This window comes from Myripristis murdjan, chromosome 20 (assembly GCF_902150065.1).
Source record: "Myripristis murdjan chromosome 20, fMyrMur1.1, whole genome shotgun sequence".
NCBI lineage: Eukaryota > Metazoa > Chordata > Actinopteri > Holocentriformes > Holocentridae > Myripristis > Myripristis murdjan.
The window spans coordinates 5,873,347-5,901,134 of record NC_043999.1 but is presented as its reverse complement, the minus strand read 5'-3'; the positions used below and the strand labels follow the sequence as shown (position 1 = coordinate 5,901,134).

The following is a 27,788-nucleotide window of genomic DNA, read 5'->3' as shown; positions in this document are numbered from 1 at the left end:
TCTGATGAGATAATCCCACTTGTTTCCAATTCTAATCAGCTTGTTTCTGGACTTTTCTTGATCCAAGTGCAATTTTTTGACACTTGACACTCTTTTTTTTATATCTTTTTTTTTTTTTTTTAATATCTTTTTAAAATATTTTTGCAGTCATTTAAAGAAATACTTATCACGAGACTACAGTATATAACCATGATTTCTATCAGTGATTCAAGAATTATTTTGCCAGGTGCTGAGATTTCTGTTGTTCTCGTTCTGCTTTGAACCCTGGCTGTTTTGTTTGGTGTGCATTAATGAATGTACCATTTTAACGTATTTGTTCATTATTGTGCATTGTTCATTATTCATTATCAGGACAAATCCTGAAAAGAGCATTCTCTTCTTTGCAGAAAAAAAAAACAAAAAAAAAAAAAACAAAAAAAAACAAAAACAAAACAAAACAAAACAAAACGATTACGCTATTAAGTAGGAATAGGCTACTTAAGTTTTAGTTTTACATTCTTGGCTCAGCAATGTTATTATACTGTAACCAATCAATCACCTCCCATAATTTCTTGTAGACCTCCTCAAAATCAAGTAAGGTTGTTGATTTTTTTATATAATAAAACAAAATCATGTTCAGAGTTACAGTGAAATAGACTATTATTTAAACATATTGTCTTCATATTTCATCTTTACTGAGATGAGTTGTGTTGAAAGATGCAAAAGAACAAGGTATGTTTGAGAACTGATTGAATTCAGTCAGAGACACTTGTATTCTTAAAGAAAATATTTTATTATATTCTTTCACAACATTTGTTACAAGAATAATCTCCCCTTCCACTGCCTCCTACAGGATCTTATTATGGGAAAAGTATTCATGGTTGCCAAAAGCTAAAGACAAATCATTCTTACACATATGAATTACACATATGATGTCAGTTTGCATCATCGCTGTTTTGAAAAAGTACAGTCGCACAATATGACTTCCACCTGAGCACATTTCACCTGATTCTTCCCGAATTAAAGAAAAAATATTAAAGGAGGTGAAAAAGGCTATATCTCTGGCCATGTTGAGAGCAGCAGCTACACAAAAGGAGAGCCAGTTTGTGGAGAAAGAAAGTTATGATGTCGTTTATGTGGATTTTTAAAATTGTATCTATTTTATTTATCTTTATTTTTATCTTTAGCCACGAAGGTCCCACTGAGATACAAGTTTTATACCTCAGTTTTACCATAAACTTGCAAATAAATATTTTAGATTGACAAACAGCATATGAGTAATTCATGCAACAGTTTCAACAGGATCAAAACATTATTTGTCACTGCTGACTGCTATACATTTTTTTTTTTTTTTTCTGAAGGGTTGGGCCTTTGCCTCCCTATTTCATTGAACACAAAAATATTTTGTAATACTTTCTGAAAACCATGTTTTCATGTTTGTTTGTTTTTTTCAAATAACTGTAGCTACAGTCCACGTGTATTAAGAATACTACACTTCCTGTTTATAAAACAGAACAAATAGACATGAAAGTCCCCAATATTATCTTTTGCAATCTTGCAATACAGGTGCTTAGACTTAAAGATGCATGAAAGTACCACATTATGTAGATACAAAGATATACAATCTATGATAAATTAAAAAAAAATAATAATAAAATAAAAATCACAAGAGGATCCAGGAGATTTCTCTTTTCAGACGTGAGCTTTCATCCTCCTTGCACTGTGGGAAAAGACAATGTGCATTACAACTGTGCAGCAAGTAGTTACAGGTACAATCAGGCTACAGAAATTAAAAAAAAGAGACTCAAATGCATAAAACATAAAGGACGAGTACAAACACACCACATAAATGGGAAATATGGCTGTACTCACTTCAAGCACTTGATCCCTCTCATAACCCAGGGCTCATTGGGGTTTGCACACACAAACTTGTTCTGAATGTTGAAACTGCGTGACACAGAAAACAGTGAAGGATGAACACACGTGAACGCACTCAGTGACTTCCCAGGAACATTTCACCTTAAATAGCTTTAGTCAGGTGAAATGTTCTCCCATGACTTTTCCTCAACCTACTTCTCTATGAGCGAGTGGAGTTAGATATTCAAAATAATGCAATGATTGATTTTCCTGTGGCATTTCTAACCTAGAGGAATATGGAGAGTGCTCTAATACATAATGTATGTATAACACTGGGACAATACAATGGAAGTACATGGAAACTGTGCAAACTAAAATACATACAAAATCACTTGTTGCCTTCTTGGATGATGAATCATTTTGGCTGACTAATTTGCTATTGAATCCACAATTCACAGCTCATAATTCAGTTTAGTATACAAGTATAATGCAAGCAAGTAATGAGTAAGTTTAGTTTTCATTTGTCTTACTTGCATTGCTGTTCACGTTCATAAATACATTGTGTAATAGAAAGGCTTCCACTAGGAACTTGATTAAAGCCACTGCAAAGCTGCGGTTTTCCAGTGTGCAGCCTCTCTGAATCAGGGCGGAGGATTTTCAAAATTAATAAGCTGAAAATCTCCCTTCCATAAAAAAAAAGGCTGTTAACCACATTTCAGCTCTATCTAAATTCTGCAGACCTTCAGAACTGCAGTTTCAGCTGCAGCGCACACGTTATCAGATACAAGCACATGGAGGCACTTCAGATGGGATCCAATGGGGTTTGGATGAGTTTACTCACATAACAGCACTGATGTCACAGGAGCCATTGATAGTTTGGATGCTGTAGTTCATCAGCTGCTTGCATCGATAGACACGCCTTGTGTAGCTCAGGCAGCAGCTTGCTGCAAACACACAAACACACACACACACACACACACATAAACATCACAAAAACTGCATGCAATGGCAGCACCGAGTGGCAGAAATAGGTAAATGTTTGTGACACTAACAGCCACAGGTCATGTAAAGTAATGGCATTTACATGACAAACAAAAAAATGCCTAGAAACACCTGACTTTACAATAAGAAAAAAAGCACTATCATTTAATGAGGATGGGAGCAGCAGGTGAACCAGAATACTACACTGCACTGCGTCACTCGATCGATGCCGAGACACTCACCTGACTGTGTGCTGCCAGTGAAGGTGGCGAGGATGAGGAGGGAGCAGAGGGCTGCCAGGACACACAGTTTGCAATTCGCCATGGTTCCTCTTCAGCGGTTGGTTTGATTGCTGTGCTGTGCTGTGTGTGAGTGTGTGTGTATGTGTGAGCGTGTGTGAGTTTGTAGGTGAGGCTCCTGGCTGGTGACGCTGCGAGTGTGACTGCAGCAGAGTGTGTCCATTCCTTAAGTAGGACGCGGCTGGGATTTTCCCCTGACGCGCCAGTTGTGTAATGCACTGTGTTTTTGACTTGAATGGAAGCCAACAAACTGGAGAAGGGAGAGGGATCTGCTGATGTAGCTTAACCTGTGTGTGTGTGTGTGTGTGTGTGTGTGTGTGTGTGTGTGTGCTGTTATGTGTCCAATCACAACTAAGTCCCATTCATGCAGCGGATGGTATTACATTGTGCTGCAACAGTGCTCTGCCTCTGGTGTCAGGTTTAAAGTGTGCATATACTCTTTTATTTCTAAACTTATACACGGCAAAAACACCCAGCTTAAGTTATTTAGTCCATTATTCACTATTAAAGTCTTGTTTTTCTTAAAAAAAAAAAAAAAAAAAACTGCCAGTGGGTTAAAGATGAGACAATGCCACTTGTTCCCGATGCTGATCGACTTGTTTCCAGAATCTTCTCAGATTTCTCGATGTGTCACTGACTTCATTATAGTGGACTGACCTGCTTTGCTCAGTCTTGTTTCAACATATTGCTACAACTGCAAGTCAGACTGTGCTGGGAACCAGTGGGAGTATCTCATCCCACTGGGAGATTTTTTCACATGTTTTAAGAAAAACAGGGAACTACATAAATGACTTGTTGTAATGGTTATTTTGCAGTGTGTCCTCACATGGGCACAACGATGAGAAAAATGTTTGATGTGAGGGTTTGTTTCTTGTTTTAAAGATTAAAATAAGGATTCAGTTTCATTTAGTGTAAGTAGTGAGAGTTTTCATGGTAACACAAGTATGCATGCATGTGTGTGTGTGTGTGTGTGTGTGTGTGTGTGTGTCTGTCTTTTTCTTTACTTCCTTGTGCATGTTATTCATCAACTTCCTTGGGCCAGACAAGGTGGACTCTCACTGTGTGTGTGTGTGTGTGTGTGTGTGTGTGTGCGCGCGCGCATGTGAGTGGGAGTGTGTCTGCACATTCTGTCTTTCAAATAAGATGGAAAATGAAAATGATCCCTGAAGCTAAATAAAATTTTCTCAGGAATGCATAACTTTAGATTACAGGAATAAAAGAGATTAAATAGTCTTCAGTGAAAAAAAAAATCCCACAACTGCCTTATCAGTTGTGGTCAAGATAGCTGCTGCTTATCTAATCACACAATGCCTTTATTCATTAATCCAAGAATGGAGCTCGGGACTCTATCTATGCAGTCAGTTTATAATGAATTGGAATCCAAGTTCCCTATTGTGGGATTATTTGCATTTATTTGTCAGTACATTCATCGTCATGGAACATTTGATGTTAGAGGTTTTCCCATTTTAGTCCCAAGAAAATTCCCTCTTCAGTTCACATTTCCATGGAACGGGAACATACCGACGAGCAGAAACGATCCATCAGAGATCAAAATTGGAGGCAAAGATCTTGCACACTGGAATATTCAATTAGCCCTTTCCAAAACAGAGCTTCACTGCAAATATTTTTTATAAATTTTTTTTAATTGTGTTAGTTTGGTAGCTCTTTATTTTCCAAGTTCACTTGCTATTCTACAAAAAAAAAAAAAAAAAAAGTTATCTGTGCAAGCTGGACTCATCATGTGGCAAATATTTGATTGCAGGCCAAATGATGAGTTTCTTTCTCCCTTCCTGAAAAATACTGACTCAGTTGTGTCCTTCCTGGTCTTTTTCTCATGACCTAAAATGAAAAACCTTGCAAAATATAGACAAAGTATCGCATTTTAGCAACCAGAGTACCCATGCAAACTTGCATGTGTTTTCATCTGACATTGATGTGATGTCAGACCTCTGAATTTATAATCACAGGGTCCAGCCGATATGGGTTTTCAGCGCTGATAATGAGGCTTTATGCTAACATTTACAATGTCTAAGAAATAATCAAAGATCAACATTTATCAGACTGACTGTATTTTGATCCCACTGTGTAAGGAGGGCTAAAAATAGCAACAAGGTACCTGTGCTAAAAATAGCAACACACTATCTGATAGTGACCTTGTGTATGTGTGTGTGTGTGTGTGTGTGTGTGTGTGTGTGTGTGTGTGTGTGTGTGTGCTACTCTTTGCTTTGCATGTTTGTTTTGTGAAGCTGTTTCCTTGTTGATGATGAAATCACAAGACGGGAGGTACAATTGAGGGTTTATTGTCCAGCCAGGCCCAGGGGGAAATCAGGTGAACGCTGCGTTGTCCTGACTGACCAATCAGAGCAGAGTATTCCACAGGCCAGTGTAGTAAATAGCAGAGCAGGTGTGAAACATGCCCTTCCTGGAATGAGCTTATTGTGAATGAAATTTGACACATTTGCAAGAAAAGAATAAAATTAAAGAGAAAATTATTCCGGGTCTTGAGCGAATAAACTTCTTCAATCTCAATAAAATTCTAAATAAAGTCATAATTCTTGTGTGTGTGTGAGTGAGTGTGTGTGTGTGTGTGTGTGTGTGTGTGTGTGTGTGTGTGTGTGAGTGTGTGTGTCCAATCCTCTTCCATATTCTTACGATGTCTCATAAACCTAAAAAAATATATATATATTAAACTGATTCTATTTTTAACTCAGTGTTGAAAGATATCTGTACTAAAAATAGCAACAGTGTGTGTGTGTGTGTGTGTGTGTGTGTGTTAGTCTTTCCTTTGCATGTGAAGGATGCATATATAACAATACAAAAATCCTGCATGTACTAAATCAGTGTATGCAATGTTGATTTAGAGAAAATCTAAGTTCAAGTTCAGTTTAATATCTGTGTGGGGATAAATCAATATTTCACAAGAATCAGGGACTGACACCTTTCCAGTGATGACTCTGTCACCAGGGTGGAACCTGATAGATTACAATTCAAATCTGTGTCTCATAATGTGATTCATAGCTTTACTGCCCCATAACCTGCAAACCAGCGTCAGTGGAAAGACTCGGGTCAATAGCCCAGCTCTTCCCAGGTAGCTATCGTCATTTTTAGCTTGATGGGTATCAGGGGCGTTGCTATGGCCAACAACCTTGTTATGATGAAATATGTGTAACAATACAGATACAACACGAATGACACAGCACTGAGAGACAGGACTCAAAACCAATACGTCAGCCTTCTCAGCAAAGAAGACTGGCTTGATGCATTGTCATATGTATATGAATGTAAAGTAAAAATGTAAGTAAATGTAATGTAAATGTAAGTAAAATATGTAGGTATCATATATTATGGCCTATACATTTATTTATTTATTATTTATTTATTTATTATTTATTTCATTCATTTATAAAAGAAAAGAACAATTTAATATAAATACAGACGTTCCCAGATATTGAATGAAAGGGAGCAGAAAGAAGAATAATCTTATTTAACCTACCCCTTTTATCCCAAGAAATCCATTTACAAAAAACATAATTTAAAAAACAAAATAAACTAGAAATTAAATAAAAATAAAAAAATAAATAAAATAAATAATAAAATAAATAATAAATAATAAATAATAAAAATACATGGTTCATTCTGCTAAAAAAAAATCTACTACACCTATATATTTTGACTCCACTAATTCTATGAAGGTTGCCATTACTTGTTACTTTTTAACACAGCTTTGAAGTCAGCTGTTGAATTTATTTTGTGTTTTATATTGCGATTGGCTACACACTGTGTCCCTCACACAGGAAAACAAAACAAAAAAAAAAAAAAACAATCACAGTGCCTGCTCTCGATTGGGTTTGATGGAAAAGCAGAAAATGTCATCCAGCTCTGCGAAACAAGTGCGAGCAAGACATTCACTTTCATTTGGTGGTTCCAGAGAGTGACCAGGCTCTGTAATGCATTAAGAAAACAACACAGCAGTGCATTGATACTGAAAACAAAACGTACTTTTGAACACTTAAGTATTTTTAAAAGCAAATTCTCCAGTATTACAGTTTTTCTCGATTGCTAAAACACAAAAACTGGTTCCTGTAGCACAAAAACCCAAACCTTTTTTGTCATTCCCGGAAGCACACACACATTTCCCATAACCATAAAGACAATTCACCTGTCTCCACGCATGTTTCAATATTCAAAACTCTTTCTGCAAAACCTTACACAAAAGTGGCCAGATAAATCATTCACTGCACTATGTGTTCATTCAGCAAACACATGCTCTCAATATAATTAACTCAAGTTATCATGACCTAAACTCAGAGACCACACCTTTCTACACACCAATCACAATTGTGGGTCAATAAATAGGCCTGGAGGCATGTTCATGTGCTTTGGAACAATGGATCACAACCACGCCGAGGTTGGTGGACAACAAAGAGGAAGAGGAAAAGGGTGAAGCAACTTTACCGTGTGCCTTTTGAGAGGAATTCTGAAAGGGTTAAGGAGCAACGATTCGAATATGTGCAGGTAATTGCTATGCAACACAGAAATGTTATAGTATGTAGAGTAAAGGCCCATCTTTCACTCCAATACACACAGTACTGTGTTTCAAGTAAAATGTGTGTTTTTGACTCCTGTAGAGAAGCTTTGAGATGGACGCCATGGCTGACCCTCATGAGTACATCTTTATCGATGAAGCAGACTTCAATCTGACAAAAAGGCGCAAAAGGGGCCACAACATCATTGGACACCGAGCAATCACACAAGTTCCAGGCCAGAGGAGAGGCAGCATCACCATGTGTGCAGCTATTACAGTTTTTTTCAATTGCTTACACACAAAACCTTTATATATCACACTATTTCTAAACTCTTTCACTCAAACCTCACAACTTCACCTCAAATCAGCAAAACCATAAACTAATTCTCAGCCTTGACACAGTTTTCAATTTAGCTATTCACTTTTTGCAAATCAATACACACAATTCTCTAGCTAACACACAAAAATCTATCAGAAAGTAACTTGATTTCCCATTTCAAACACAACCAATCAAAATGCCACACTTATTCATCAGTGCCTCAGACTCTGTCCTCATATATGTAAACAATAATTGCTTTACTGAACACCAACCAATCACTCCTTGACATAGGCCTATAAAACTATCTGTCTTGAACAATGGATAACAACAATGCAGAGAGCCAGGGGAGTCAGATGAAGACGCAGAGGACGACGAGTCCAGGTTCGTGGAGGACGCTTTGGAACAGTGATGGGTCTTTCGCGAACGAAAGAGCCGGCTCTTTGAAGTGAACGGCAGGAGCTGGCTCCTGATTGGGAGCCTTTTTTTTTTTTTTCAGGATCCGGTTATTTTTTCTGCGAAAGCCGCACGTGATTGGTCAAGATGTGGGTACCGTCTGTCTGAACTGAGTGCTTCATCCCGAACCGGCAGTTACACACACAAAAACACACACTCACACTTTCCTCCATATTTGATGGTTGGTGTACTTTGCTTTGATTTTTGTTTATATGCTATACAATGCTGCATCCACAACAGCAACTGATTTATTCAGAAAATTAAATATTTTTGGTTCCATTATTGCTTGTGTTGACTTCTATTTGCATGCTACTGGATTTTCACTCTTATATGGCAATATATCAAGAAAATCCATAGAAACAAAAGAGCTTTAGATTTAGAGCAACAGTGTGTAAATGATATACACAAGTGTGTGATACAATGGGAGATGTGTTTGTGATGTGAGACAAATGCTTGCTTTTGAGATGTGTTTACAATATTTTGAATACTGTGTTTCATTTTGCAGTAGATAAGGCGCATTTTGCATTTTGTGTTAGCAGTAGTTGGATTTGTGTGTAAAGTTTTGAGAAAAAGACACAGAGCTTTGAAAATGTGTGTAAGCAATTGAAAAAAACTGTAATGTGTGATGTTGACAAAATACTATGGCCTGACCCTGACCTGAGACAAGATCATGCTGTTGCCGATGTCGATGCTGATGAACCTGTATATGTGCTGAATATGGAAATACTGTGAATAAAACCTATTGTGGACATTTTGGTGGCAGCATTTTGAATGAATCCCTCCAGTGTGTAACAAACACTCATGTAGTCTGTGTGTTTCGACAGCTTGTGTGTGTTGTCTGAGGGTAAAAACTAATTGGGACCCAGAAGTTGGATGTTTGTACCGTTGCGTGTGAGTTTTTAGAATTGTGTGTGAAGAGTTGAGAAAATGGTGAGTTGTTCCAGGAATTGTGTCTAAGCAATTGAGAAAAACTGTAAACTCAAGCAAAAGAATATCTATACTTTGACTTTGTCCACTATTAGCCATTAGTCTGTATTCATTGTAGGCGGATAGATACAGTGATAATAGTTACCAACGAAAGTCTTCATCCTGCAGGGCTGTGGATTATTTTGCGTATTTTTATCACTTATTTTTTAATGTGTTGTAGCTGTTGAGCTTTTCATATTAAACCTTTGATGGCTTGAGTTACCCGTCCCAGTGTACCGGGGTGAAGGGAGACAGGGGAGATGGTGGCAGACTGGAAACCTCACCAAATCACACAGAAGCTGCTTTGGTTGGAGCGCGGCCAGATGGTCAACCAACTCCATTAGCTATACTAAATTATTCCATCTTATCTTGCTATTTACTTCTCACAGACAAACATAGTGTTTCCCACACACTTTGGCACTCCACTCAAGTATGTTATCAGCATATTAAATATATTTCACCTCATTTCCACAATAAATTAAACACCGCATTTGGGCGAACAATGTCACTGATAACTTTCACTTTAAAAAGGTTAAAACTTTGTGACTGTATACACGCAGTTTGGCTCAGTTTGGAGCTGATAATAAGTTAAGCTGATAATGTGTTATGTAGAGCAACAGTCCAGGTTTACCGTTCACTGCAAAAAGTCAAATCTTACCAAGATTATTTGTCTTATTTCAAGTCAAAATGTCTTATTTCTAGTCAAAATATCTCATTACACTTAAAATAAGACATGATCAGCTCAGAAATAACTTGTTTTTAGACATTTTTCACCTGTTTCAAGTGAAAATTTACTTGAAACAAGTTAAAATTAGCTTGAAACAAGAAACAAATTCTGCCAATGGAACAAGCAAATTTTTACTTGTTCACTTGTGTCACAAGTAAAAATTTGCTTGTTCACTTGTGTCACAAGTAAAAATTTGCTTGTTCCATTGGCAGAATATGTTTCTTGTTTCTAGCAAATTTTAACTTGTTTCAAATAAATTTTCACTTGAAACAAGTGAAAATTGTCTAGAGACAAGTTATTTCTGTGCTGATCATGTCTTATTTTAAGTGTAATGAGATATTTTGACTAGAAATAAGGCATTTTACTTGAAATAAGACAAATACTCTTGGTAAGATTTTGACTTTTTGCAGTGTACTGTCGTTGCTGAAGTGCAGAATTTAGGACATCCTTGGTATTTCAGGTCTTTGCAGCACAGATTGGATTTAACATAATAAAGTTAACCTGGAGAAATGAACTTGGTGGAATGCCCCTGCTGTAGCTTCACAAGGTAACTGAATAACAGGGGGTGCGACCCACACACACACACACACACACACACACAGACACACAAAGCATTGGACGTCCCTCCCTCAGAGGTCTCCTCTTTCCCGGCAGTGAGTCTCAAGTGTATCCTAAACTCTCTTCCTCCACAGTCTGTCCCCCTGCTCTCTCATTCCCAAACTCTTCCCTCAGATGCCAGCGCTTCTCGTCCGTTGTGAAATGAGGCTGTTTTCTGCTCTTTTATTAGCCATTTTTTGGCTGACCGTCATGGCCACCAACAAAAACACCATGGCTCAAGCAGCAGGTAGGTTTTGGCTTACACTACAGTGAATACAATAAAGAATACAATTTTCAAAGTATCTCTTGGGTGTCTGCTAGTGTTGTCTGCTAGTGTGTTTTCTTTTGTAATACAACTGTATCTGCTTTGGTCATTTGCCCACTGGGTCAGCACCTGTTGCACGCCTGTCTGGCCATGAAAGATCTCCTCTCTCTGTGGATCCTCACAAGTTTTCTTCCATTTTTTTTTTTTTTCATTTTGGGGGGGGAGTTTTTTCTTGCCCACTATGAGGATTAAGTTTATTATTTGTGAACTTGTGGGCCCGTAAAGCCCTTTGACACCGCAAAGAGTGATTCTGGGGTCTAAATAACTTTGTAGTAGACTTCTCCTGTAATGCACTGTCAGTGTTGAGAGAGTCTCTTGGTATCTTCATATTGATGTGAATGACATGCCAATACACTACTGATGCCTTGGCTAAGGTGCAAATGTACAGCATGCAGTGGTTCTCAGCTTGGGTTCCCAGGACACCCAGGGGTCCTTGAGGGCCTTCCAGGTGGAAATGTTTAATTTGGCATTAATTTAGTATCAGCCTGTGCAATGGAAACACTCAACTTACCATTTTATCACTTGTGTGGGAATTTGGGTCAGAAACAAAGTTGATACTAAGTTGAATGCAAGCATGTATGCGTACAATCCCACAAAATGATTATAACGTATCTGAGGAGCACTGAAAAGGTTTCCCAGATTTCTAGGTAAAGTTCTAACATCAAGTAAATACATTTTGAACACAATCAAGAAAAAAACTAGGTAAATGGATGGCATTACCCTTCTTCTCTGGTCAGTCCAGCCCTTGCAATACAATATCCAATGCATCAAAAAGCATTTGTTACCCGATTATTGTTTAAATCCAAGTTTTAAAACTGGTTCATAGGTTCTTCTTTTGTCCTCCACCAAAACACACAATAGGAGGCGTCGGCAAGCAGGACACTACAAGTTTTCCCAAAAAAAAGGATGGTATTGTAAGTTGTTTGCCAAAAACTGCTCATTGCTCCTATCGGATAACTATTGTGTGTGTGTGTGTGTGTGTGGGTGGGTGTGTGTAGGACGGCATAGCTGCTGTACTGCCTTCTCCAAGGCCCGTGCTGTGCATGCCATGTTAACCAAAGGAGGAGTTGCCAAGTGCCAGCCTCAGGGCATCACAGAGGGATGCAACATCAACGCAGTGTAAGATTCGGTTTCTTTTCTGTTTTCTTTCTACTCGGTTTTCCTCCTGTGTCTGATGCCAGCCTGAGCTCTCCTGTTTGGTTGACTTACACTGTTTCTTAATTGATTTTCTTTTTGCAATCTTTCAACATCTCTTTATCCTTTTATCAGACTCTCCCTTTAATGCTCTTTTCATTTTTCCAGATTTACATGGCTGTTGTTGAGTCAGACCGCCAGACTTTGAGTCCTGTCTTTGTGTTTCAGTGTGATAACCTGGAGAAGCCGCAAAGTGTGTGTGGACCAGACGCCCCGGAGGATGCGCAGACTGCTCGCAACTTTGTGGTACAGTGACGCACAAAGACATGCACACACACGCAGACACACACACATACTCACTGTGTCAATGCATAACCAAGTGGGACTTTTTGGGAAGTTAATGACTTGCCAGCTGATGATGTGAAATTCACCTGCAGTCCCCGCTGAGCACACAGGCCACGACCTGAAAAACACAGCTCCCACATTCCCACGTTACGTTTTGCATTTTTGTCCATGGGAAAAAAAAAAAACGCACTTTTGGTCAGTGCACTGAGACTGTTTCCCGGAAACAGTCTTGAAATGCTGTTTTCATTTTTCTGTGAGGGCAGTGAAAATGGCACAATCGTATAACACCGATGTGACTGCCGCAACAAATCGACCTCTCACAGCGGGGCTTTTGGAAGTTCCCTGTTAATTTCAACAATTTGCATTAATTTGTCACTTTCAGTAGGAGCTCTGTCTGGTCATTTGTCCATGTAAATGACACACCCCTGTTTTTGTCACCGATTTTTCTTTTTCCACAGTTTTAGACGTTATTAGATGGTTTTTAGCCATATTTGTACCTAAACTACTCCCATAACTCAGAGACAAACCTGAACAGCTTCTGAATTTGGCAAACGCACCAGTAGATTTAGACTTTTCATGAGTCATAAGCAGAAAAAAACTACGGCAAAGCTAAGCCGGGTAAATCTGAAGACATCGTGCATGTGTGTTTTTCTCTTTCCAGACACACTCGGCCTTCTTCTTCTTCTTCGATTAATTCCCAGTCCGCGCTGAACTTCAACAAGTTACAAAAACATGACACAACAAGACACGAATGATGTCAGTTCAAGCAAGCATGCATACGACACATATCATATGACAAGTGCCTTCGAGATTTCCTGTTTTCCCGTCAACACTACAACACAACACAGGGTGTGTTAAATGTATCCACATATTAGGAAACATCTGGCTGAACATGCCATGTTAGGGTGGATGGAAGGCAAAAACAGAGAAACAAAAATAACTGGCGATTAATTGGTGAAATAGGGTAATTAGTGGCCACATTCAGTTAATTTTACTAATTAATTAAATTGATGAAAAATGTCTACCTGGCCTTTAATTATTATTACATTTGTATTAGTAATAGTATCATTATATCTACAGTAAACAATTGGTGAGGTCGTTTTTATGTAATGCTGGAGAATGAATGGAGGTGAATGGGCCTGAGCCGGTTACTGCTATTTTAAGGCTCACAGTAACCTCTCACAAAGAAATAGTATGGGTATATCATACATTTCCTGAATCCTCAAAGTCCATTAGGTATTGTGGTTGTTGTCTTTTGGGTCCTTGATATCCCTTGATCCCACAGGGATAAAAGAAACTATATAGTTTGTAATTTATGGTTTAAGGAGGTCATGTGACCTCTGTGTTTGTCAGAAAGAGACACCCATGGGCTTAAATGAAAGCTGAGAAGGTCCCCTTTACAATGATACCAAACAATCATATATAGAATATTGACAAATAGGAAACTGATAGCCATTTCTAACTTTGGGCGACTAATCAATAATCATGCTAATTAATCAATAATTATGACTAAACGGTAACTTTTACAGCTTGGCATACGGCAGAAATGGATTCAGCACTAAAAAATCATACAGAAACAACAGATGCTTTTCCTCAAAAATGCCTAACCATGTTGTTTTCTAAGGGGCTTTTTCAATTTTCGGTCCTGACTAAAAGTGTTTTCAGATTTACCTTTATAGTGGACAAGGTCTAAAGTCAAATGGGTGCTATACTTTATCCTTTTTCTAATTGACTTTCATTCTTCACACATTCCCCCCTAATGCTAGTCATAGCCAACTTATACCTAACCCTAACCTTAACTTAACCCTAACCTTAACCAATAAGCCCAAAATGACAACACAAAATGTAAAAAAGAAAAATAAATAAATAAATAAATAAATTCATTGCTGTACAAGGAAATGCACATTACCATCCAGGATATTACTTAGCTGTCAGCTGGACGTGCTTCCTGCATATTCTAGGAAGGTCACAATATGTCGGCACCATGCACGGGCCCTAATCAGCTATTCTGCTGTATGTTCACAATGTGCATTCATTCACTTTACATCCTATATGTCCAGAAAAACAAACAAAAAAAAATCTCACTTGAGTGTGGAATCAAACCTGTGACCTTCTGTATTTAAGCGTGCTCCATTAAACTCCATGCTGCAGCTGACACAGACAAGCCACATTCTCACAGATATTGTCTGACTGACACTGAGCATCACCTTTTTGCATACCTGATACATGCTGGTCATATGCACCGTGTGAATTGTGGGATCAAAGACAAATACCGCAGGCTTAAAACGATGAGACAGACACACCTGAACCACATAAACGTGCAAAGTCATACGAGTCTTTGTATGTGGAGTGGATGTCGCAGAGTGCCTATCTGATGAAGCACTTCACCAGAAAGTGTCAGTCAGACATCTTTGTGTTCAACAATAAACAATGACATGCATTTCCTGTTCTCTTAGCCATAAAGTGATGATTATCTCCTTGTCTGTAAGAGAGAGTCTGGCCTGACCTGTTAATTGTGGGAGAGGTTCGCCTTCAGGGCTTTCTGCCAGACCGCATTTTTAAGGGTAAGATAAAAAGGTTAGGGTTAGGGTTGGAGAGCCTTTCTGCCAGAGAGCCCCTGAAAGCAAAGCAAAGCAAACTTCCTCCATGTGTGTTATCACACGACATGGAAACAACGTCACCGTCTGAACCGCGCCGCAGGTTTGGCCGTTTGTGTTTGTGTTTGTGTTTGTGTGTGGTTTCGCTTTTCTGGTTGTGGCACCGCAGTGTTTCCACAGAACTTTGATTTGTGTGATTGCATTGCACAACGCCACACGGCACTGATGTGTTAGCTCGCACACCCATACACCTGCACACACATTCTTCCACAAAGCGCACACACCCACACAGGGAAAGAAAAAAAAAAAAATAGGAATGGATCCAAATATGAACAACAGGTCATTTTAGTTTTAAAATTTTAATTTAGTTTGGGATTTTAAATTTTAGTTACAGTTTTAGTTTTAGCTACCTTTCTAGGTACATTTACAGTTTTAGTTGTTTTTTTTTCTGAAATTGAAAAGTCTTAGTTTACTTTTCATTTTGCTTCAGTTTTAGTATTTTCTATAAGAATATCTCGCAAAAGTTTCAGCGATCACACAGTTTAGTTATGGACCAGCAATAATGAATCAAATCGCTGAGCTTCCATAGGATCTATATTTTCATAAAAAGATGAAAACTAAATCGTTACTCTCCATAATCGTATTTAGTAGTAGTTAGTTTTGTACTGCACATTGCAGCTTTAGTTATGTCTTTAATATTTAAATGTTTATTTTCACCAGTGGTTTTAGTAGTCGTCTCAGTTTTTGTTAAGGAAAATAAAAAAAATCAAAGTTTTTTTTTGCCCTGCAATGGACTGGCGACCTATCCAGGGTGTTTCCTTGACTTCTGCCCAATGAGCGCTGGGATAGGCTCCAGCAACACCCCGCAACCCTTGTGAGGATAAGCAGTTTAGAAGATGAATGAATGAAGGTTTTTTTTTTTTTTTTTTGCTACTCCTCCTGCTTAGAAGCTAAACTGAGGCGGTATAGGCTACACCTCAGTGTCACTGACAAATAAGATGTATGCACAGGTGTAGTATTGGTGGTGTTCCAATAATGATTCATTTTACCACATGAACAATAATGTGGGCTCACCAGTTCTGTCTTCACTCTGCAGCACAAGAAAACCCCAGAAGGAGGAAAGAAAACCCAGCCCACGCAGAGGGAAGACCAAGAACTGACTCCACATACCAAACACAGTACTTTGTTGGAGAGTATCCTCCACTCTTACTGTACATGTAACTATAGTTTGATTCTGTCACTATACCATGGGGACTCACAGATTCTTTCTTACTACTGTATGTTTTTGGTTAAGGTGTCCTTGTCCAAGACCCTGAGTCGCCTCCTGACTCAGCAGCATTACCAGGCATCCACCATGTGTACAATTATTAACATGTTGTAATGTCAGTCCCCTGCACTGTGGCCCACAGGGGGGCTTGAGGGGGTTCAAGGGGTCCTCCAGAAAAATGCAGAATATTTTAATTTCACTTTTATTTACTCTCTATGGGGGAGTGTATAAGAATGACTATTCAGTTCAGGGGTTTCACACTCCTCACTGTTAATCTAACAATCTACAGTACAGACAGTTATGGAATAACTAAATATTATCAGAGGGGAATCCCTGACACTAGATCAATATCTTTTATTACAAAATAACCAAAAATAAAAATAAATAAGAAAGGTGTCAACTCAAAAATGTATACAGTATAGAGTATACTGTACTTTACAGTACAGTACAGTTCACTTTTTCCAGTATAATGAAACTGGGATCCACTTTGTCGTCATCTTCACCTCCTTTTCCACAAACCACCATTCATATGGTGGTATGGTGGTTTCAATTTATAGGCCTATAAATTGTATTCTGTATTTTTTTTTTTAACTCCTTTGAGTTTTTCTGTGTAATACTGTATGTGAATTACAGTATTTCAGTTTTGGCCATCAATACAGTAAAATTTCACTTCAGAGTCTTTCTGAGTTTGGATGCAATTCTTTACTGTAAGTTCACATTTGAATGTGTAGCTCACAGGAGAACCTTGTTCAAACTGACAGCTGTATTTTGTATTCTGCTGTCAGCTGTGTTACAGTACAGTAGAGCTGATTGAAGGAATCTACTCATTTGGGCAGAAGTTGAGTTGTTTGAGGGAAATATTGGCTTTTGCTACTTGCTTTGCAATATGTAACGATGTAAATTGTTAAAAAAAAATATGACTGCAATCCACACAGGAGAAAGTGAGGCTGAACCTGCTCAGACTGAAAAGGGTAAGTTGCATTTTGGTGTTGAGTATGAAGTGAGTGAGTGGATTAGTTGTATTGGGCGGTGACAAAATGTGCTTTTGCTGCATGTTTGAAATGTTTTGTCATGATAAGAGCCTTTTGCAAACAAAATGTGTTATTTTGGGCAGAGTGCCTGTCATTAGGCCTGTGGATTTACTGTTTTGAAACCATGGTTTCTGAGTTGACAAACATAAATAAACATACATACATAATATGTAAAGCAAAAATAAAACAATACAACAAAATCAAACTACGCACGGCCACAAAATCTCATCCACATCGCATACGATGTCTTCCTGTGCCTCTTTCTCTCACCGCCTCCACGCAAAGTACTCAACATGGCTGACCTGGGGTCTGTTTGTAGAACACCTGACTGATTGGTGTTTTCTAAGTAAGTAAGTAAGTGCTTTCATGTGTGTGTCTCAGGTTTTCTAATTAGCCGATGTGTTTTATATTTTGTGCATAAGTGTTTTCCCTATGGTAACCATATGATTTCATTTTTGAGCGAGGTGTCTTCTGTGTGAAATAGTGTCTGGTGTTCAGGAGGAAGTGTGTTGCAGAATTGCAAACACAGTTCAAAGCAGCACCTGTGTCTAAGGTATGGCCACGCTGTGTTTGAGGTTTAGTTCCAATGAGTTCAAGTTTTGTCAGTTTTTGGTTTAAGTGTATGTTCTTAGTGTGTAAATGGAAAAAAACTGTAACTTCAATCACACAACCTTTTCTTCCACCTCTGCTCCTCTCCTCCACAGTCAGACACACACACTGTAAAACTCTGCCCCTCATGTGTTGTATAGGCTGGCATGAGTGGTCAGATCCCATGTTTTGTTACACATGTCGATTTTGAATAATGGCTGTTCGTGCATGGCTGAAAACGTCATAGTCACGCGAGAAGTGGGGCCGTGTCGTCATCATTTTCACAAGAATTTCGTTGTGCCAGTTTACACGGCGACGGGGAGAGCGGCGTTATCAAAAAATTTCACTCTGGAACCCGGTTTCAAAAGTTTGCGTTTTCAAGCACCTAAAACGCCGTTGTCGTGTAAATGAAAGGCCAAACCGCAACAAAAGTTTACCGTTTTTGTGAAAATCGTTGTCGTGTAAACGGCACCTTAATCTCATCTATGCATCCAACTGCCAGCACCATGAGAATGAGAATGTTTGTGGCAGGGACACATACTCTAGCATGTTTCAATGAAGGCAGTGTGCATGTGTGCAGTGTGGGTGTGTACATGTCTAAAATGAGAGTCAGAAAGCAAGTGAGATAGGATTTCAATTGATCAAGGCCATGATGCTTACAGCTGATTAGGATATACAGTACAGGCCAAAAGTTTGGACACACCTTCTCATTCAATGCGTTTTCTTTATTTTCATGACTATTTACATTGTAGATTCTAACTGAAGGAATCAAAACTATGAATGAACACATGTGGAGTTATGTACTTAACAAAAAAAGGTAAAATAACTGAAAACATGTTTTATATTCTAGTTTCTTCAAAATAGCCACCCTTTGCTCTGATTACTGCTTTGCACACTCTTGGCATTCTCTCAATGAGCTTTTTTTTAAAAAAGCTTTTTCCATTGACAATGCTTATTGTCACCAAGTCCCACTCTGCGTTCGGGCGGTCGACCGCTTTAAGATGGCCGCCAAGTCTGCTGTGAAAAAAGGTGGAGGCGCCAATCTAGCCTCTTAATGTCTATGGCAGGCACTGCAAAAACAACATTTTTGCCAGGTAGCAGGAAGAATACCACTGCAAGCCCACCAAATGCAGCAGTATTCCTCAAAGGCCTTCTGACCACATCATTCTGCCACAGTCTTCTGAGAAGAAGACTTTTAGAGGGGGAAGAGGGGGGGTAGAGAGAGGGGTAAAGGGTGTAATATCGTGGTGGTATTTATAACCTCTGCTTTTATAACACACATTTATAACACAAGCTGGTCAGCTTGTGTGTGTGTGTGTGTGTGTGTGTGTGTGTGTGTGGAATGTCTCGCTGACCGAAGGAAAGCAAATGACACTGTGCACAGGTCAGGACAGCAATAATTTGAAATGGTCAAATTATCGTACATTTGGCCTTTTGGGGGATTATTGATCGTACAGAGGGCCAAATTATCATACAAATACGATAATTATCGTACACCTGGCAACCCTGTTTACAACGGACTCGGACTGTTTGGGCGGGTGTTAATCAAAACAAACCAATCATGTCTTGATCTCTTCACAGGTTGCTGGCCTCTGATTGGCCTGGCCTGTCTCTCTGACTTCTCTCTCTCTTTGATCAGACTGGCGAGGCCAGCCAGACCGGCCTGACAGCTGATTGGCCTGGCCAGCAACCTGTTTTTTTTTTTTTGTTTGTTTGTTTGTTTTAAAAAAAAAAAAAAAAAAAAAGACGGGCAGGCCACTGGGCCAGTGACAGGCCGGCGCTTTGGGAAATCTCACGGTTCTCCCGATGTACAGTCCGGGCCTGTCTTACACCATTGGACGATATGCAGCGTTGTGTTCAAGTGCAACTCCAAAAAGGAGGACAAATACGCGTCCGGCTTGAGGCTACGCCGGACAAGGCATTTAAATTCCGGACTGTCCGGCCTCAATCCGGACGTTCATCATTGGAAGCAGTATCAGTAATAATACTTGCTATGGGTTGCTAGATAGTCTATATAAGCTTCTGCACACTTTTATACACATCTATTATCCACTATTATACACATGACCCAGCTTTGAGGTTGTTGTTTTGTTTTTCTGACATCCGAGTAAAATGGCTGCAAACCGCTGAAAAATGCGCTGTGCAGATAACGTCTAATCACTTTTAATCTTCCCTTCAAGTTGGCGGAAGGCGAGAACAACAAGGAACCACCATACCTTACAACTTGTGATATGATACTTGATCTTTTGAGTCAAGATGCTTGGCTTGTGGCAAAACTTGGCACGGTCACAGTCCCAGATACTTCACTGGCCGAGTGCAGCACAGGAATTTCTCATGGTGACTTTGATGCAGGTCATATTAAGAGCTGGCATACTAACATCACTATATATCACCATATCATATTGCAGCTGTAGGGTGGCAGTGAGTGTGTTGCAGTAATTTGAAGTAGGTCTAATCATATATAACTACACTCAGTATAATGAAATGAGTGGATTTTGTTTGTAGCATTATTAGCATTATTAGGTTTCTGTACCTCTGGATTACAGGAGAAACCCTGTAGATTTATCTTACAATTTTACTCCCCGCTGCATTAGATGCATTTCTGTTTCTGTTTGCTTATATGAATGTTAGAGACCTGAAGATTTATCTAGATTTGATTGTTAGTTTATGTGCCTGGGTGTTTTGTTTTTATGATACTTTAGGAAAAGGTTTCACTGGGAATTGTTTCTGTTTTCCAGAGGTCTGTTTTCTACTGAAATTAAAGCGGTTTTGCTCACAATGGTCAATGTTTTTTTTAATATATATATTTTTTTGGCATTTCTGCTTTATTTGATGCAGAGAGAGAGACAGATTGGGGGTGGCACTCTGTTAGGTGCTCGGTGTTTTACCAGTTATTCTGTCACTAATTTCTAGTGAAAAAAAAAAAAAAGCATTGGGCTAATTTATCCAAATAAACACAAAGGGTTAGGTCACGGTGCTGCAAACAGAGAATAAACACTCTTTAACAAGTTGCAAGTGGTAAATGGAGCTCTTTAATGTTTTATGGTAATTTAAAGCTGCACTAAGCAAAAATATGATGTGAAAACATAGATATCACAGATTTACTCTATGTGCCCGAGTGGATTGAGGTAGATTATGGAGCTGGTGGGGGACTTTGGTCCCAAACAGGAAGCGTCACATTGAAACTGAAGAGCAAACCTAAACTGTGTGGACTGTCCAGCATCAGATGTGAGGTCTCTCTCTCTCTCTCTCTCTCTCTTTTTGTAAACACGAGTGTGTTGTGTGCAATTTACTGACATTAACATAACATGACTCCTTTGGAAATCTGACGTATTCAAACGTTGGCTCCTTCCAACATGTGGCCTTGCCTAATGGCTCCTGCCATCACACTCAAGTCTGGGGGGAGAGATGTTAACAGGAAAACAAGAAAAACAGCTGCTTCTTTAGTGTGATGATCATACATCTTTGATGTTATGCAACGGCGTTTCAAAAGAATAAACTGCTTGGAAGTTCCTGGAATGCAAAAATGAAAGTTAATTCATGCGACTTTGAAGCACATAAATTAACAAATGTGCATAAATTAGCGAAAGACAAAGAAAAGAAAAGCATAGTTAGAGCTCCTCAGACAGCACTGAATGAAAATGCAGGACATTCAAAACGGGAACAAGAGACGACATAAGATCACCTGCGACAGATATAAAATAATAATAAGATCAAGTAAAATAAAATACATAATTAATTGATAATACCTACAGAACACCGGCAGTAATACAAAGATACAGTGGGGTGCATATAAATCAAAGAGGACATCAAAGAAAATGAGAGAAATGTAGTTCCTTAGGAGATTTTAATCTGGTGCCTAGATTAAAAATCCACTGGGCTTCTGCTTCTCGGCGACATAATTAAAATCCCTTCCCCCCGTGTGGGTCCGTGTGGCACAAAATTTCACTTCGGTGACTAAGTGTCCTTGTTGCTGTCGTCTTTCCTGTTTATTCTGCTCTAATGCTCAGCAGTGGGAATCTGAAGGGTGTTACAGATTTGGCTGAAACATGGTGGAAAGATGGATACGTATGTTTAATTTTGATGGAGATCAGGGTGATATTTGTTTTTAGCTCTATCTGTGCTGTGTTCATGTGCTGTGGAAAGAGCTGCCATGTGGGGCATCCACACTGGCTACTCAAACACTTTGAAATCTTGCTGAAAAATCAAAACCCAGAAGGCAAACAATAAACAAAATGCCAGACAATCTACAGAGATTTGCAAATGGGACAGTTGTTGAACATTGGTAGGATTAGGTTTGCACTTGATTGCACTTGAGTGATTTAGTTTGGCATGTAGGCCTGTGTTAAATGGGTGTACATGAAGACATGGGACGTTATGTTACAAGGTGAAAAAGTTGTTTTTGTCCTTGAATAGACATCGTGCATGAAGATAACTCATGCAAAAAGATTAAAAAAAAAAAGACTCGCAGAACTACAGTGACCTTAAGCAAATGAATTGAAATGAATTGCATGGCACTAAAAAGCCTTACAGAAAAATCAATCTCCCTCTTTTTATTTATTTATTTTTTTTTGTCCCTGATGATTCTGGCCGCTGTTTTTGTCCAGGTAACTATTACTAGCAAACACACAGAGCAGACAGCAAATTCAGTCTAATTTTTTATTGCAGTTTTTGAACAACACAAGAACAAACAGATAATAGCTGGAATTAAAAAAAAAAAAAAAAAAAAAAGCATCGAAATAGACATACGCAAGAGACAAATGAAAGGTTACTACACAGAAAACATGAAGGAAACCTAACAACCCTAAATAAATAACAGGCATACAAACAGATAGAGTGATGTGGCGTGAAGCTCATACACAGGACCGCGGTCAGGATGGCAGTAGTGTTACATCTTATTTTTGGCATTTGGCTCACAGTCCAATCCAGAGTGACTTCTCCTGACAGCTGTGGATTGCCTGACGATGATGATGGAGTTATACCTGACTTTGGACATATTCCATAGACAAGGCTGTAAGAAACTACTGAAGTAATACAACATTTCTTGAAGCATCCCGACGGTCACATTTTGAGTTTCTGTAGCGGTCCTGCTGTGTTTTGAGTCAAGACCGTTGCTGTCTGTTATAAATATGAGTTACATAAATGTGTGCAGAATATGCTTTGGTTGCTTAGAAGTCAAGGCCGTGGTTTGCTCCCATTCATGTTCAAACGATGTGTTTTATTTCTAACCAGGGGCAGACTTACCGTTAGGCAAAACTAGGCGGTTGCCTAGGGCCCCAAGTTCCTGAGGGCCCCATAAAACTCCTCATACACTTATGGTTAATACAGTTCACTGCAAAAACTCAAAATCTTACCAAGATTATTTGTCTTATTTCAAGTCAAAAATGTCTTATTTCTAGTCAAAATATCTCATTACACTTAAAATAAGACATGATCACCTCAGAAGTAACTTGTTTTTAGACAATTTTCACTTGTTTCAAGTGAAAATTTGCTTGAAACAAGTGAAAATTTGCTTGTTTCATTGGCAAAATTTGTTTCTTGTTTCTAGCTAATTTTCACTTATTTCAAGTGAATTTTCATTTTTTTTCCACTGGCAAATTTTGCCAATGAAACAAGCAAATTTTCACTTGTTTCAAGTGAATTTTCACTCAAAACAAGTGAAAATTGCCTAAAAACAAGTTACTTCTGAGGTGATCATGTCTTAATTTAAGTGTAATGAGATATTTTGACTAGAAATAAGACATTTTTGACTTGAAATAAGACAAATAATCTTGGTAAGATTTTGCGTTTTTGCAGTGTTATTACTTATTTGAACACATTAATTGTGTTTTTGATTAAAATCCTTTCGCTAAAACGCCAGCAGAATGCTTATATTATGTGTGTCTCGGGGCCCCTGTTTTGTGTGTTGTCTTCTCATTTCAGAGGGCCCCATGCCTGCCTTTGCCTTGGGCCCCAAATTTCTTAAATCGGCCACTATTTCTAATACAGGTGTTCTTCTTGTTGGCACGGTCAACAAAATGCCAGGTTTCATCCTGTAGCCATCATCATCAAAGTTGTCACGACATTTCAACTCTCAAAACCACCATGACCACGACCGCTATCACAACATTATGGCCTGCTGGTGGCGCTAGAGAAAAGGTCACGGTCATTTCTTTATTGATAGCAACAGCAGAGAGAGAAACAACAAAGGCGGTGAAGAAAGAGGGCATGGAAAGCAGCGCTGACTTCAAAGCTGCCCGAGCATGTTCTGTACGTATTTATGAAAATGATATTCACAACAGACAGATACGATCAGCGCTGTTGACTGGAAGTCAGAGCAGGACGGGCGTGTCCTGTAACCTCAGAAGACGCTCGGCTGCTTTCACCAGACTGCGGAGGCACACGTCATGTTGACAGTTCACAAGCACAAACACATACGGTAGCGCGCACACACACACACACACACACATGTAAACACATACAGATACATAGTGCCTGCACTAAAGCGCTTTGGTCTGGTCTGTGGTGACGTGCACAGTCGGACACGAATTCAGTCAGCCCTGCACACGCGGAGACTCCAACGTGAAAAGGCACTGTGGCGCTCTCCTGTGCACACCGTGGCCCGTCTGTGCCGAGAGAGAGAGAGAGAGGGAGAGAGAGAGAGAGAGAGAGAGAGAGAGAGCTAAAGAGAGAGAGAGAGAGAGCTAAAGAGAGAGAGAGAGGAGAGAGCGACGCAGGGCTGGTACTGGTACTGGTAGTGTGGTGTGTGTGTGCGTGTTTCTGAGTCCTCCAGGGGTTGTCGTCCAGCTGTCCCATCACGCCTCCTCCTCCTCCTCCGTGCATTCGTCGCTCCTCAGCCTCTCTCGCTCTCGGTGCCGCTGGATCGCCCGCCAGATGCGGCAGAGCACCCCGCCCCTGAGTGGAGAGAGTTACCATGTCTGATGTGTGGAGTCAATTTTTCTTTTTTTTTTTTTTTCCTTGAGAAACAAAATGATACCATATCCTGCGACCTCACCTTAAAACCCATGGACATTAAAGGAGCAGTTCACGTAAATAGATATGAGATGTTGTCACTTCCCGCTCACCCTCGTGCCAGTTAAAGCACAAGTTGCATGGACAAAGTGTCTTTGTTCATACAGCAACGCAGCCAGCACAGCCCCATAACAGGACTCAGAACAACAGAAGTCAGTGGATACCCCTTATTAGAGTAAAGTGGAAAAATGACAACTACACTGCAAAAACTCAAAATCTTACCAAGATTATTTGTCTTATTTCAAGTCAAAAATGTCTTATTACTAGTCAAAATATCTCATTACACATAATATAAGACATGATCACCTCAGAAGTAACTTGTTTTTAGACAATTGTCTCTTGTTTCAAGTGAAAATTTGCTTGAAACAAGTGAAAATTTGCTTGTTTCATTGGCAAAATTTGTTTCTTGTTTCTAGCTAATTTTCACTTATTTCAAGTGAATTTTCACTTTTTCCACTGGCAAATTTTGCCAATGAAACAAGCAAATTTTCACTTGTTTCAAGCAAATTTTTACTTGAAACACGTGAAAATTGTCTAAAAACAATTTACTTCTGAGGTGATCATGTCTTATTTTAAGTGTAATGAGATATTTTGACTAGAAATAAGACATTTTTGACTTGAAATAAGACAAATAATCTTGGTAAGATTTTGCGTTTTTGCAGTGTAAGTTATTCCATGCCGCCAAAAGATCCCATCCTGAGTGGAAAAGAGACATATTTACACTGTAAACGCCACAATCAGCCCCTGTATTTTTGTGTTTACATTGCCGTGCTGCACGTAGGCCAACAAACACACACGGACAAGCTCTTGCAGCGATGATACTTTGAAAATGCCTCGTGCATGTCCCTGCATGCTGAACTCTCTTGTTGAGCAGGACGTGCATGTGCAGCGTTTGCATGCACGTTAGCATGGTGTGTTTTGCTGTCACAGGAGTCTGCACCGTTCAGAATGCGATCACTCGGCTTCGGGAGGCATGGATCATGTTGCGAGGCCTGCGTGGAGCCGTTTTGCTGACATTTTTCTCTCCCTGACTTCAGCTACAGATTTGTGTCAGCCACCTCCCTCTGTGTTGTATGAACAAAGACGTTTCGCCGGTGTTTCACCTTGCTTGGGGGCGAGTAGAATGACGAATCTTCATTTTTGGGTAAACTGTCACTCTAACTACAAAACGAGAGAAAGGACCATTTCAGCTACTCTTGGATGCCAGTGGATACTCTAAAAAAATGTCTTTTGTGACAGAAAAGCCGACACTTTTTGGCAGAAAGCTTTCATCGGGGTTATGTGACACAGACCCGGAGGAGGCTGGCGGACCGAGCCCACACACACACTGGGCGACGTCGCCGGTCGCGCTCAGTGTGACTGCAACATGGTTTGAGGGCTTGAAACGGGATCAGAAAGGACAAACAGGACTGGCCGCATGACATCACACGTAACCTTGGAAACAGCGATGCAAATGTCTCACGTGGAAAGCCGATATGTGCTCGACCGTCTATTTTTGTCAATTGCATGGAAACTCATATGGAAATGTGATGGAGAGCACATTTGTCAGAAAGCACACTGACCGCCAGACATTCACTGCAAAAACTCAAAATCTTACCAAGAATATTTGTCTTATTTCTAGTCAAAATATCTCATTACACTTAAAATAAGACATGATCACCTCAGAAATAACATGTTTTTAGACAATTTTCACTTGTTTCAAGTGAATTTTCACTTTTTCCACTGGCAAATTTTGCCAATGAAACAAGCAAATTGTCAAGTTCTTGATCCTGATCATGTCTTATTTTAAGTGTAATGAGATATTTTGACTAGAAATAAGACAAATATTCTTGGTAAGATTTTGAGTTTTTGCAGTGTAATAACACAAGCCAGACGACAACATTGTAGCTCTCATGTAGCCCAGGATATTGTTGCCTGTGTATAGTCCAGAAAAACAACAAACACTCAAACTATGCGTAAATGACTGTATCCATCAAAAAACCTACACTAGAGAACTTATGCACAGTAAAACGCTGCATTTTATGCTGTATACTTCAGAGGAAAAAGTCTAAAATGTTTTTTAACCTCTAAGTCTGACTTTTAAATAGTGAATTGATGTATTTGCTCAGTGAGTGTATACTGTATTAAAGTACAATAAAACAACACACTAGTCAGACAGATATTTCCATTATAAAATTTTGCCAACGCTCGTGCTTCTTTGATTTTATCGCTTCACCTGCTTCATGTCAGCGGAACGACAGATTTTGTTTCCAAAGCTAATCAGCTTGTTTCAAGAATTTTCCTTAGTCAAGAGTATTTTTAGTAATACTGTGCTAATCTGTCTTATTTCACCTTTTGTATACTTTTTCCCCCAGAAAAGAATCCAGAAACAATAGAAAATTGCATTGGAAAGTGAGATTATCTCATCCCGCTGGCAGATTTGTTTCAATAGTAACAAGATTTTTTTTTGGACCAAATGAGACTAAACGAGTTGATAGCATGGAGATTTCTGCAGGATTTTCTACGAACATCCACTGGCCTCCAAGAGCGGCTTAAATCAATCTGCGTTTTTGGTCATGTTTTTTGTGGAGAGCAGATACCGTAGGCGGAGATAGCGCAGGTCGTCTTTGGTGACGTCGCTGAGAATGTCGTTCAGTGTGTACTCCTCCAGCGCAAACTGGGAAACACAGAAACACACAGAAAACCCGTAAACCGCCAGCGCACAAACACACTGACATGACAGCTAAAAAGTAAAATAAACCTAATTTTAACACAAATGATAGGCTAACACACGGCTGTCTTCACATA

General features: G+C 39.3%; 2 protein-coding genes across 3 annotated transcripts in view; both read right to left on the bottom strand.

The window, feature by feature from the left end:
• Positions 1-796: 796 nt before the first annotated feature.
• ccl20b (chemokine (C-C motif) ligand 20b) lies at positions 797-3,231 on the bottom strand. Its single transcript, XM_030079504.1, has 4 exons — positions 3,060-3,231; positions 2,678-2,780; positions 1,852-1,926; positions 797-1,699 (listed from the first exon to the last, which is right to left on the bottom strand). The coding sequence occupies exons 1-4, from the start codon at positions 3,139-3,141 to the stop codon at positions 1,672-1,674; spliced, it is 288 nt and encodes a 95-aa protein (XP_029935364.1). The 5' UTR covers positions 3,142-3,231; the 3' UTR covers positions 797-1,671.
• Positions 3,232-23,882: 20,651 nt separating this feature from the next.
• map3k15 (mitogen-activated protein kinase kinase kinase 15) overlaps positions 23,883-27,788 on the bottom strand; it is a 41,009-nt gene continuing 37,103 nt past the window's right edge. For both annotated transcript variants that reach the window (XM_030079297.1, XM_030079298.1), the window contains 2 exons: positions 27,581-27,657; positions 23,883-24,884 (listed from right to left, as the gene is read on the bottom strand). In XM_030079297.1, coding sequence (XP_029935157.1) covers positions 24,785-24,884; positions 27,581-27,657 — 177 coding nt within the window. In that variant the 3' untranslated portion in view covers positions 23,883-24,784. The remainder of the gene's footprint in view (positions 24,885-27,580; positions 27,658-27,788) is intronic.

Bases quoted from the DNA above. Each gene is read 5' to 3' on its own strand.
- ccl20b (XM_030079504.1), bottom strand. From the start codon at position 3,141: ATGGCGAATTGCAAACTGTGTGTCCTGGCAGCCCTCTGCTCCCTCCTC. The intron at 2,781-3,059 runs GTGAGTGTCTCG...GTGTGTTTGCAG, and splicing joins CACTGGCAGCACACAGTCAG to CAAGCTGCTGCCTGAGCTAC. The intron at 1,700-1,851 runs GTGAGTACAGCC...CTTTTCCCACAG, and splicing joins AGAGGGATCAAGTGCTTGAA to TGCAAGGAGGATGAAAGCTC.